The sequence below is a fragment of the Ptychodera flava genome, chromosome 4 (genome assembly GCF_041260155.1).
Source record: "Ptychodera flava strain L36383 chromosome 4, AS_Pfla_20210202, whole genome shotgun sequence".
Taxonomy (NCBI): domain Eukaryota; kingdom Metazoa; phylum Hemichordata; class Enteropneusta; family Ptychoderidae; genus Ptychodera; species Ptychodera flava.
The window spans coordinates 9,894,769-9,908,324 of NC_091931.1; the positions used below are offsets into that span (position 1 = coordinate 9,894,769).

Sequence of the window (13,556 nt, forward strand, 5' to 3'; positions counted from 1 at the left end):
AATTAACACGACTTGAACTAATTTGGGATAATTGGATCTTCTTTTTTTTGCAAATTTCTCTAAAGAGTTAGGTGCCCTATAGCTGAATGTTGCAATATTACAACTCACTCATAAAAACAAGTGTATAACTTAGAAAGAAAAGCAGATGATCTTACATTTGCAGATTAAACAGACATTACTTCACTATGCAATTATCCTAAATTAGTTCCAATCGTGTAAATTACAATAAGTATTTTCCTTTTTCTCAAACTGGATTAAAATCGGAGTCCAGGGCAATAAGAACTCTACAACAAGCGATTGACTTTCTCTTAATTAATATGCCAAGTTGTATTTCACTAATCATTAAACTTTAAAATTTCAATCAGGAGAATATGTGGTTTATTGGTGGCTGAAATGAATAATTACCGTTGTCTACTGGAGTTCCATCACAGGACATGAATCATTTTCTGTAAATTCTTGATGGAATCAAATATGACGTCATTGACTAAGTAGTTCATGTTATTCGGAATAAATGGTAATATGTACTTGAGATTTCAGAATACTGTAAATAATAATAATGTCGGTCGGACGTGACGTTTGATAATATTTCGATATTAGTTCGTACAAGTTCATTGTCATCTTCAATTCGCCATGATGTTTGGATTCTGCTGCAACACAGCACATTTGGGAAAGTTTGCAACGTCATTGTTGACAAATGAATTCTTGTCAGTGTTTTATCCAGTTTGAACAGCAACTTACATCAAACATTCCATCCACTTAGGCTGCATCGACAAGCTGAACACTAGGTATCTAAGTAGACAATACAACTGTAATTAACAGAAAATTCTTCCAAGTCAAAGACAACTGAAGTCTTAGACAAAGCACGCCCCCTATGCCAATCAAAGATGTAGCATAATCCTACAACTTTAAGTAATTTGTGAGGACCCTAAATCTTCACCTTCGTTTTCTTACCGCCATGACATTGTTTGAGCCAATAAACGTGTACGATTTCTCTCCCATCGTTCAGTGCGCTATTGATTAGTAGAAGATTAAACACACCCCTCCTGATTCATCGTATCTTCTCTTTTATTTTATATTATCGTTTCCATAATTCGATTACAGATCAACTTTTAGAAGACATTGACTATTTTTGAAAATGACAGCCCTGAATGTTTTCTGTATGGAATTTCATGTTGAGATTACCCAGAAACTATAAAGAGATACCTAAAATTGTAAAATATTCTCTCTCTCTCTCTCTCTCTCTCTCTCTCTCTCTCTCTCTCTCTCTCTCTCTCTCTCTCTCTCTCTCTCTCTCTCTCTCTCTCTCTCTCGTCAATTAAAATTCAATGTTTCAACACAGAGAGTATGACTACTTACAATTTTCATCTGCGAAAGAGAGAACAAAGCGAAAAGAACTTCGATCCATGAGACTGTGACTTCAATTTCCTGCATGCGATGCTGTATCGAATTAACATCGATCAATCTTGATAAATGCACGAATTCGTATGCTCGATCTTTCGATCGATAAACCTCTGAATTCTCTAACGCCGTGCCCTACATTGCACTGCACAAAGTTCTGGGTAAACAGCGCTTATCCAGGTTTTAAATGTGTCTAGCACAGATATATTTACAGTGAAAATTCATGAATAAATTCCTTCAATGAGAGAAACAAATCAATGTTTAGTAAGCGTATCAGCTTAGAGTTGTCATGAAAAAAAACCACATTGCATATTGATTACACTCTAGGCTAGCTCTTAGCTTTCTGGAGAACTAAACGGCAATATCCACATAAAAGCTCTGCAAATATCACTTCCTTGCATTACCTTATTACATTGAAACTCTTGGCGACTCAAGTGACAACTGTCAGCGTCGCTTTACGGAACGTTTAATATGGAAATACTATACGCGTGTTCAATGTGTATACTCACGCTACTGTTAATTGCATACAGATAACATTGCCTACGATCTACCGTCTGAAGTCATTACTATATCGATATCGTCATAGTTATGTAAACTGCAGGTGATCCATGGCAGCCACTTTCTACTGTAAATATTTGAAAAAAAGTGTCATTTTGAAGGTTTTTTTCCATGTCAAACATTCGATGTACACATTATCGAATCATGGTGACAGCAATGGTAAGTATATAGTCTGGATTGTAGTTTCTTTAAAGGGTCAACATGATTGACGGTGTAAGATGTTGATGAGGAATTGAATGAACGCCATGATCATCATCTGTGCACTTTTATATGTTGATGCTCCTTATTTTAAAGGGTGAAAACATGCAAATGAATCGCTGATCACAGGACGCCGTCTTGTGTTCCATACTCATGAGTATCCCTTACGGCCTGAATGACCACTACTTAACCCTGTTAATGATGCATGTACTTATGTTTGAATAAAAAAGACAAATTCAAATAAAAGTTTCACTCAAACAACAATATACGCCGTCCATTGCTGAGTCTCTTGTTGTGTTTATGTAAACCATAAGAATGGAAAATAAAAACTTACAAAGGAAAAAACGCCTGTCCTGTACATTTATGGAACTGTTTATTTCTGATGAATTGTTGATATTCGTAGTTCAACGTCTGCGTACAAATTATACCCATCTTAATTCATTTATTTTTAAGGGAAGCTGTTCCTTTTGATTTCACATTGACCCTCTTTTTATAATTTGTGGAGCCAATCGTTGTTCAATATTACAGGACAAATTTATATTTCAAACGTATTTGTCGAGTGCTAGTTCACCGGTTTAATTTTCATGTTGGTCTGCAGCAGGCAGTGTTCGTCGCCATCAACGCCAATGCCGTACTTCGCCCCCTTGAGCTCAGGGCAGTCGGCGTAGAACTCTTTATTGAGTTCGGTCTTGTAACAAATAACATTGTGGAGTACCCAACCCTTTTGGATATACTTTTGCTTGTACCACCAGCCCGACTCCATGAATTCCCCGCAGTTATATTCGTTGTTGTTCTCGTTGTCTCTGTCCCAGGTGGAGAATGGAACTCCGTTGTGGTATTTCATGTGGTCAATCTCGTTTCCACTCAACTGGTCTCCGATGGTCAGGGTGTACAGGGAGGCCTCATCACTCACCGAAAAAGAGGGAAATTTAGCCCAGACTTGGATGGAATCGGCATCTGTGACGTCGATGTACAGATTGTATTGTTTCTGATTGGTCATCTTGTGAATGACTTCATTGCCCAGCCAGTATTCACTGTTTGCGTTTCCGAAGCCTGTCTTGTAGTCTTCCCAATCGCGTGAAAAGTTGAGTGACCCGTCAACGCGGTTCTGTATCACCGTCCACCCACCCCCGTCGAATTCCATATCACAGAACACCTGCACGGGTATGGCGACGCCGTCTGGTTGTATGAAGTAAACCCCGCTCGACGTCTGCCCTCCATCGTAGACTTCGGCACAGTCCCGATAATCTATAAAATAATGAAGACAAACAAAATTGATCAACCCTGGTTTCAAAACATGTCATTGCCTTAATAATTGGGAAAAAATGTTTGTACTGCGTTCATCGATTGGCAAGTTAATAATGACCAACGAACTGGAAGAGTGAAGAAAGAAACAAACAAACAATCGAACAAATATGTACAAATCTTTTGAAACGGCCATTCAATAAGCTTGCTTTAATGAGTGAATAAATCTAGAACGAAAACTCCTTTATTAAGCTTCGCAAACGAGAATGATTTTTCACGTAAGATATAATCTATTCAACAGTGACTTGGGCTTTAAAACCAAAGAAAAAAGACCCTCAACTTGTTAAATAAACACGTGACATAAGGCTACATTTACTGGACAGTCGATGTCGTATTAGAGTGATGATTTGTAAATGATCTTATTAGAAAATCTTACATGAATTCATCGTACAATTATAACCCATCGGACTTTCTGCTGCTGGATAGCAAGTTTCAAAAATGCTGCATTCATGTTGGTAACATGGGTCTACAATGTCCTGTTGGTAGAATTTGAAAAAAAAATATCACCAGCGTGTTCATTATTTGCGCAATCGATACAGCGACTGTAAATAAACAAGATTGATTTATTCATTTATACAAGTATGATCAATTTCTCCAACCCAAAGAATAGTTTTGTCGGCGCCCATCGATCACACGACGTCTGCTGGTTTCCTGTGCATTTACCATTCAATATCAATTGATCAAGTTACTCTTCTTAAGATCTTTTGAATGTAACAGAAAGCATAAACCAATTTAGAATTATAAATGTCTTACATTCCAAATTTCAAACAGCATGGAACCTGCCTCGGTTATAACATTATCAGGGTTAGTTTTGCTGTCTGCGTTATTCACATCACACCTCTTAGTTTCCGTGTTGTAGTTTATGGAGAGACAAGAAGCCTGTTTTAGACACTGAAAACTGCAGCTCACGGCGCTAGTTGTTGTCTCAGAGTTGATGACGTGGCCGTTTAACGCAGCATTTTCCGATCTCAAGTGCAGTAGCATGGATTTCCTGTAACATTCTTCAGATTCCGTTGCCGTTCCTAATAGAATAGCAAAAAGTGTGCAGGTTGCTTTTCAGAACATCAGCTCGTCCTTTTATCGTTTACACAGTATGACACGACATTTTCTGTTAGCACAAAGGAAGATTTGCTTTACACGACTATCTTCTCTATGATGGGTGTTTACTAAATATATACAGGGTTGCTTGACTCAGAGCTGGAGTGAGCAATTTTAGAATCGTATTTATAATTCACACATTGAGGGAAGAATAAAATAGGCTTGAAAAGGATCAGTTTGGCAAGAAATCCTGTAATACATCCATCTCTCCAGGGATTTCGATGGCTCTATGTACATTTGGTGAAAAGTACAATATAGTACTATGTTTTTTGTCGTAGCTGATAGTTGGGTTGATTCAAAGTGCTTTCATATCTCTATTATTGCATGCAAATACACATAGGATTTTTGCATCTCTTTCGAAAGGTTTACTTACAAGAATGATGAACATGATGTGACTGTTAAAAATAACCTTGGAGGCTCTATAAGCAATGAACAAATGGCATGGAAAAAGACTCGCTTGCCTCTATTTCTGTTATCAGTGGCCAGGTTGCGTTGCCGTGTAAAAAAACACTCTCACAAGCGATCAACGTCATCGTAAAAAGGGCATATACCAACCTTTGAGTAGTCTTGATGTGAATGCAATCAAAAGTAAAATCACCGCTCGTTCCATCGTTCAGGAATTACGAGATACACTGATGTGCAGCCGTTACTTGAACAAGAACGAACGTATGCCCCTTCAGCAAAGCGCTAATTTCCTCTTTCCCAGCGGTCTTATCTGTATCGATAATCGGTTGCATGGCGACTACTGGAGTAAACACCGAAACGTTCGAAGCGATCCCGTCATCACCCGAAGTCGCCTTTGCTAGGCCTGTCGATTACCGATGTTGGCTCGAAGATTTCGGTCAATCAATAAATGAAATTAAGGTAAGGAGTACGGTGGATGAAAGTGGCAAGTCATAAAATGTATCAGTCCAACAGGCCCATTAAAATATCAGTAACTGTACAGGATTTCAACAGGCATTCTCCGCTGAAACAAGATTCACGTTATGTGTTAGATTTGAGTTAAGGTAGAATGCGCCTCGGGGGCAGATATTTGGACTCTCAAAATTTTCCAATTATTCTTTTCTGATTTACCACTTGTGGGGCTCATTTTAACGCCACTGAAAAAGAAATACTAAGATTTTCACTTACTTACTATATTTTTTTTAACCAAAAATTTTAGCACAGGGATGGCGGCCATTTTGATTTTCAAATATCGGAAAATCTTCTTGGGGCAATGGGTAATTTGTTTCTCTAGTACAAAAAGTGCACGGTGATAACCGATTTTTATTCTTGATTTTGAAAGAGAATGGTCGCATGATCCCTTTTCTAAAGATTGAGCAAACGTTTAAGTCTTTCACTTTCGAGGCGCATACTACCTTAAAGTATACGCAAGGCGTTGAAAATGCTTGCTGCTGTGAGGCAAAACTTGCAAATAACACAAAACAAAGAGGGAAGGAAAGGAAACATGCGAAGAAATATTTGTTCTGAGATCAAAACATGGAATGGTTGGTAATATACATCCTGTATCTTATTACATAGTATGTCAATTCAATTATGTCAATTAGTTACCCTTTATTTTGATTACATATATAGCGATTCGTCATTTAGGGTTCTTTTTTTCTCAATTTTATCCATATTATCGTACTGAGATGATTTCGCGCTATCATTATTTTCTTTAAAATGACGTAAAATTCAAGTTGAATCTGACATAGTGATCACCGTTATATACTTATGGACGTGTCTAGAAATCAGAAATCAGTGTTCTCTGAAAAGTCAGTAGTAGGCATTTGGGGCATATCGTCTCAGTCGCAATACATCTTCGCCAGTCTCTACTTTGGTAGAAGCCTACATCGTGTCCACAGCAAAATTTTTGAATAGAGAAACACAAGCGGAATAATTTAATGTTTACGTTGACCCCTGTGGATGTTGAAAGTATTACCCCGCACGACGTGCTTTCCGTTTTATTGCACCTTTTAGGAGGGAAGATAATTTTGAAAACATAAATAAATATATTTCTTTTACTATAACCCAAACGGGATTCGAACCCCCACACACTCACGGCAACATCGCCTAGCTGCTAGGCCTCACACAAAAACAGTTATAGATTTCGGTATAAGTCAGTGAAGATATTGAACATGCTGTGCAGTTTTAAATCATCATCATACGGAGCATCTAAAATCAGCACTGCGTAACTGCAATGGTGAACATTATATCGTAGTTTCTTCGCTGACCGTCAGATTTTCATATAGACTGCTATATCAAGAGACACTTTGAATAATGTCACCATATGTTTACATTCTATACGATAACCATTCATTGTGAGGTCCCACCTGAGCGGAGTAATTTGCAGCATTGTCGAAAATCCAGAGACAACTGTCTTACTTCTAGCACACCAACGATTCCACAATATATACTATACCCTGCGACATGGGTAAGAAAAAATGAGTTTCCATTAGAAAGCCCCCAGGGAATGGGGTAGACCGGTCGGGAATTTTTTTTTTTTTAATTTCTTCTTTATTTAAGTATGACCCATACTGAAAACACTTAGTCTAGTAAAGTTCGGCAATTTTTTGAAAATTAGAAAAGAAGTTTAGAGTCGGAAGCTTTTAAAAGGGATAGGTCGGGTTCCCGGAAACACACAATAATGGTATACAGTGTAGGTCATTGAGAAAAGTTTCAAAGCACAATTTTAGGCTGATGAATACGCTTATGGCCAAAGGAAGATTTTCGGTCATTCACTTACTTTCAGACCTGTCCTTCTTGAACAATTGAGTGACGTTTCAATTTTGTGATGACATAGACGCATTCAACGTAGTTTGCCAGCGATCGGAGGAAGGTTGGATCACGCGATGACCGTATGTTTGGCTGTATACAAACCCAACACAATATTGTTAATTTCTCAATAAGATATAGGAAATTGGCGATTACACTGACAGCTTTTACAGCTGGCTGCCATTCTAAAGAATAATCATGTAATTATCACAACACTGAGCTTCGACTCTGTCCGGTGTGGGGCCAGATAGACGTGGCTATTAAAGAACAGTTAGAATTTGTCAAAGTCTGGTTGTGACAGGTAAAAAGTAATAATAATAATAATAATAATAATAATATTTGGTTCTTATATAGCGCACATATCCACAAGTAGATGTGATCAAGGCGCTTTACAATTATTATTACCCCTGGTCACTGGACCTAATATGATACCACTCAACTCCCTGGGGAGCAGACAACAGCTCACATGTGCAGCCAATAAGCGCAGCAGAGCTAAACGCACACATAACAACCTCTGTCCTACCAGGTACCCATCACTCCTGGGTGGGGAGAAGCAATGAGGAATAAAGTGCCTTGCCCAAGGACACAACACCACAGCCATGCCGGGGCTCGAACTCACCATCCTTTGATCGTGAGTCCACCGCTCTAGCCACTGGCCCATGATGCCTCCAGTAACTATCATTTTCTGATCTTGATAACTTCCCGACTCCAATACCATGGTCGAGATAATACACACATATAAAAGTATTTTATTCACTTCTATAGTAACCAACAAAAGTTGCTGCTACATCTTTTTGATTTTTATCAAACTTCAGTATTGAAATTTGATCTTGGGAACTACTAACTACGTGTAAAAGGGCAGTCTGAAATCTGGTTCAGACTAGCATTTATTTGTCAAAAAAATTACATTCATTATCTTGTACAAAATGAATTCATATTTAAAGTACCAACAGGAAAATGTATTTGTTTCTGTAAAACGTGATGATTCTGTCCAAATTTTACGCCATTGTTCATTTACTCGATTCATAATTTCATCAATAGGCACAATTACTCACATGAATTCGATGCCAGCGGCAGTGCAAAGTGCTATCGACTTATTAGAAAGATTGTTGAACAGAACCATTGAACTAGCAACGGGTAAACAATGGTAATGGCTACAGACTCTGACAATTATTTCAAAGGAGTGATCAGATGTCAATTCTGTGGCTAAAGCCTACTTGTGAATACATCTACAGTTGACACAATGTTTCCTTTAAAAAGGGCATAAACAGAATAACATAGAAATACAGCTCGTTTCACAAGGAATAGGCCTACATCAAGAAAGTGTCTCGACACAGAACAAGAAGGGGCAAGGTCAGATACATAAACTAAAATATTTTTCCCTCGTCGTTTTCCATTCTGATTCATAGATTTTTTTATTAATTTAAATCATAGCCCCAAGGACGTACTTTTTGTACATAAATAAGCTGTAAAAATTATCGCATTAAACGTACGGACACGAAGTCGAAGTCGAAGATTGTCCCGTACTTCAAAATTGTCAGGTTGATCGCGGCACGCTTCGTCGCCGAGCGACGATTCTGTTGCCGTGTTGGTCTTTGGCGGTGACAGAGGAGAATGCGGCTCATGATATTTCCCATCATGCTTTTCTTCGAAAGTAACAGAACGAGAGGAGTTCGAATGTTGTCTTGTGACGCTGTCGCCAATAGAAACCTTCGTATACGAAACCACAGGCGTTCCTGTCTCCTCGATGGTCGTCCGTCCCGGAGAGAGAGCTCAGGTGCTCTGAGCGCAACATCGAAAACTATGGTAAAAGTGTATGAAGTGCGCCGCTATCGGGTAAGTGTAGTTTGGGTCTGTTTGTGGTAACAAATGCTGCGGTATTTGCTTTGATTTTGTCGTACCCTACATTTTCTCGCCGGATGACATTTCTTTGTTCCTTGAGCACTTTAATATATCAGCGATAAGTTTTCAATATAAACTTACATGTGCGTATAAATTACAACTACATGTGAGATTCCTGGTTCAACCATCAAATTTCTGCCACTTTTCAAAGTTTCATAATGCAAGAATATTAATTGTGATCGGGCGTTAGGCGTGCTTCGTTGCACATAGCCCTGGGTTCCATCGGCGCGGAGTTCGAGCCCGCGTTTGTCCATGGGTGTACGCAGCGCAGGGAGAACGCACCAAATGCGATTTCCCATCATGCTCTTCTTCAACAATGACAGAACCAACAATATTCGAAAGTTCTGCTGTCACGCTGCCTCCGATAAAAACATTCGATGCAGAACCACAGCCGTTTACTTTATCTCCGCATCTGTCGTCCACCTCGGAAAGAGACAACAAGTCGTTCGTGTCAAGGTGAACCCATCCCGGAAGCCGCTGCATATACAACTTTGCGCAGCCGTCAGGTAAGCGCAGTAAGGATATCTACTTGTGTATGCTGTAATATTTGTCCTGGTTTTGTAGTACGCATTTCGGCCTTCTGAAGAATACGGTCTCAACAGGAGTACATTGATATGCTTTGGTTCTCTAAACAACTTAATGTTTCAGTGATTCGCTTTTTATAAATAAGAAGTTACATACTTTCTGACTTACAACTACATAATGGGATTCTCTTTTTTCGCGCAGAGTTATTTTCACGCTTTCAAAGTGCCATAATTTATCGTAACTGTCATCAGTCGTCACACGTTCGCAATTCTGTTCATTTCTTTCTTCTCATCCTCTAGAATGGAAATCGCTGTTTATACTGAAAACATATGTTTTATAAACTCGTTTCTCAAAGTTGTCGAACGTTTCATGATTGTTCAACTTTCCTGCAAGGTTTCTGTAAAAGTTACAGCGCAACTCGATTATAGCTATTTTGTGTGAGACCAAATGCGACAACTTTTGATCATTGTTATTCTTCCTAATGTGATTCTAATTTCAAAAACGATAATATTTCTTTGCTATTTAAATATTTTACGTGGTCAAACAGAAATTTGGAAGATTCGGTGGCGTTGAAAATACTACTCACATATGCAAGTACTTTACACATCGTTGGTTTTTCTTTACGTGCTTCAACCACTGTGTTTTTGACGGAAAAATTTATTTGAAGACGATATCCAGTATCATTAGCATGCACGCACCTTAATTAACGAGCACCGACATTACCGAGTCTGTCCCTTGCAATTAGAAAATTGATTTTCTGAATAACAACCCCAACAAGTTCCTATTGGCAACATTCAATTTGGTAGCTGAGAAAGGTACGCCGGGAGTGAACAGGCCAAGTATAGGGTCTGCCATGGTCTGTGGTTTGAGAAACCCGAGAAAGAGTGAGTATTATTGCATGGTTTGAAAACAATACAAATTTACTGTATAATTATATCAGACAGGCTTTGTAAATATTAAATAGTTGTTATTTTGACCAGTTCACCATAGCTAATTAGGATCGTTCTTCAACTTATCGGGATGGAGAGTCTGTTCTTCATACTATCGTAATGAAACCTCGTCTGTCGGTGCTTGTAAGGAAATCAAATACAATCAAGCCATTTCCGGGCGACAGAAATGATTAAGTAGTCTCTTAAGCAATAGCCACGTGGGTAGCCATGGAAAGTACGCCATCAATGAATAGGTCGAGGCTTTGGACATATACATAAAATCTCCGGTTACTGTTGACTATTAGTATAACAATCGGCGCAAATACTGTTGCAACAGTTGATTTAGCCAGTAACATTTCTCTTCGGCAATAAAGTCCATGTTTCATCAGAACATTAAATTTATTTACCAGTCAATTACGGTCATCTATGCCAAATTGGATATACCAGGAAGTAACTTAATAGGGAAAGTACAAGCAGTGTTGTCTTTCCCCGGCTCTTGTATTTATCTCCTTAGGCAAGATTAAAATTTAGCAGCTAATTTTTTTTGACGGCTCAAAAATATCAACCATATAGTCATACAGTCCTTCAACTTCCACTTGACCACAAAATTCAGCGTACTTGTATAGATCTAAACGGCCAAGCTCCAGTCTTCATTCACGATTTGCTCAAGCCATACAAACCTGGTCACGTATTGCACTCCGAATCCAAAAATCAATTATAAGGAACCTCACTATATGATGAAAAGTAAGAGGCCTGGTTTCTTGGAACAACTTACCATAGTGAACAATTTCAAGCATGATTTATTAAAAAAGGATGCATTTGGTCGCCGAGGAATCCATGTAATGTACACAGATATTTCTGCGCCCATGACAAAAACATCGCCTATTGATTGTGGGGTGTCACTAAATATTTTTATTAATTGATATACGAGAGCTTCATTTAAGAAAAGCAAGCCCTGCCGAAGCCGTTTGTAGACTGCTTACAATATTATGTTGTGTATGAATACATGGTGAAGTTTTACTGTGATATGCCCGGCACAGTAAAGAAACCCCAGAGCTGCTTCTGAGACTCTCCAAATTTTATTTTACATATTAAATCATCTTAATGACCGAAATGAATACACAAATGATACCGACACTGACAGACGGGTTTTCACTATGAGTTGCTGCTTAAAGGACACAACTAGACACAATGTAGTAACTTACATGTATATTTAAGAAAATTCATTTGAAAAGTATAACTAGGTTTTGGTCTGTCGTCCCGGAGAAGTTATATTACACCTTCCATTTGTAAAAGCCTTTCAGAAATAGCAGTCCTTTGCACTGTCACACTTTATATCTGTGGAGAAACTTCAGAAGCGTCCACTTATGTGGTTCGGTGTTTGCTCAGTTGTAACAGTGACAATACAGCATAGACTTTGTTGAGTTCTCATGACACTCTTTCACTTTGTACTGCGATGTCTTGTAAATGGATCTGGAACATGTTTCGTCAAATGTGTTGATGTCGCCTTTACATGTAGCAGGGTATAACACCTAATCAAGAAAGTTAGTGTTTCTGACTGAAGCTAGCTAGAGCCATCAGGAGATATGACATTCTTCCGTAAAAATGTTGTCGACTTTTCCAAGGAAGACGAATATTTGTGTCAATTAATCCGCGTGGTAAGTGAAGTATCAGGAACACGACTGGAACTAATTTGGCATAATTGGCTCTTCATATTTTCGATGGGAAAGTAAATGAACCCAAGACTGATGAAATAGCCTTAACTAGAGATTTTAACCTTGAGAGACAGTTCTGTCACAGAAACGCGGCTCTGTATTAAGCAGTTTGTTGTCACCAATGGGTAAGTTATTGGTGAGTACACAATGTTTTGACTTTGATTTTGAAAATGTAATTTTTCCAAATAGCGAATAGCAATTGCTTCTTTATGTGAGATAAATTTCTTTATCGGGGCTAAAACCACCTGGATTAAGGTAGTATACCCTTGAAAGTGACAACCTTTAACTTTTGCTTAAACTTTCCTAGAGGAATCTTTCATGCATTCTCTCTCAAAATCAAGAATAAAAACCGGGGGTCATCATGCAAATTTTGGCAGTAGAGAAACAAATTACACAACATATACCGATATTTGAAATATAATTTTCGTTTCGATTTTCGAAAGACTAAGAAAGTGAAAATTTTCCTTACACCAGGAGCTTTAAAATGAGCCCCAACGAGAGTAGACCAGAACAAATTTTTAAAAGTTTAAAAGTCCGAATATCTGCCACTGAGACGCATTCTACCTTATATGCTGTTAAAGCTTCTTGGCATTGCAATTACGTCGGCACAGATGAGTTGGCATTATCAGGATATACTTATCATGATGATTGTTATGATGATGCATATGAAGAATGAAAGGTATGAAGATCACAAACAACACGTATCAGATTTGCCTCTCCAGAGGGCGCCGTGTATGAACTTTGGCTTTCCAGACACCGGTTAAAAACTTAAACGAATTAAAGTGAAGTAACCATTAACCATTTTAATGACATTGATCAATTTCATCAGTTGAAACAAAAGGGACAGTCTCGTTATGATAAGAAGACTTTACATTTCTGGAAATGATCGATGAATATGGTAGACAAGAGACAGTAAAACACTAAATATATTCTGTAGTATATTCCCCCTCTATTTTCTCTTTAAGTACACTGACTATATTATCTAAAACACAAGGCTTGACATTGTTTACGAAAACTCACAGCTGTAATAGTTGTCTGTAACTGTTAGTTTGCTTACACATTTTACTGCAGAACTGAAACTACGTTTTAAAACCGGTACAGGCACGTCCCGTGAATTCATATTACTAAGACAACAGGAAGTGTGATAAGATTGACTGAGTGACGTCATCGAAAT

At 38.3% G+C, this 13,556-nt stretch overlaps 1 protein-coding gene across 1 annotated transcript; it reads right to left on the minus strand.

Moving 5' to 3' along the window:
• Positions 1-789: 789 nt before the first annotated feature.
• Positions 790-5,167, minus strand: LOC139130591 (ryncolin-4-like). The gene is made up of 4 exons (XM_070696340.1): positions 5,113-5,167; positions 4,213-4,481; positions 3,836-3,935; positions 790-3,402 (listed from the first exon to the last, which is right to left on the minus strand). The coding sequence occupies exons 1-4, from the start codon at positions 5,165-5,167 to the stop codon at positions 2,717-2,719; spliced, it is 1,110 nt and encodes a 369-aa protein (XP_070552441.1). The 3' UTR covers positions 790-2,716.
• Between the last annotated feature and the right edge of the window lie 8,389 nt (positions 5,168-13,556).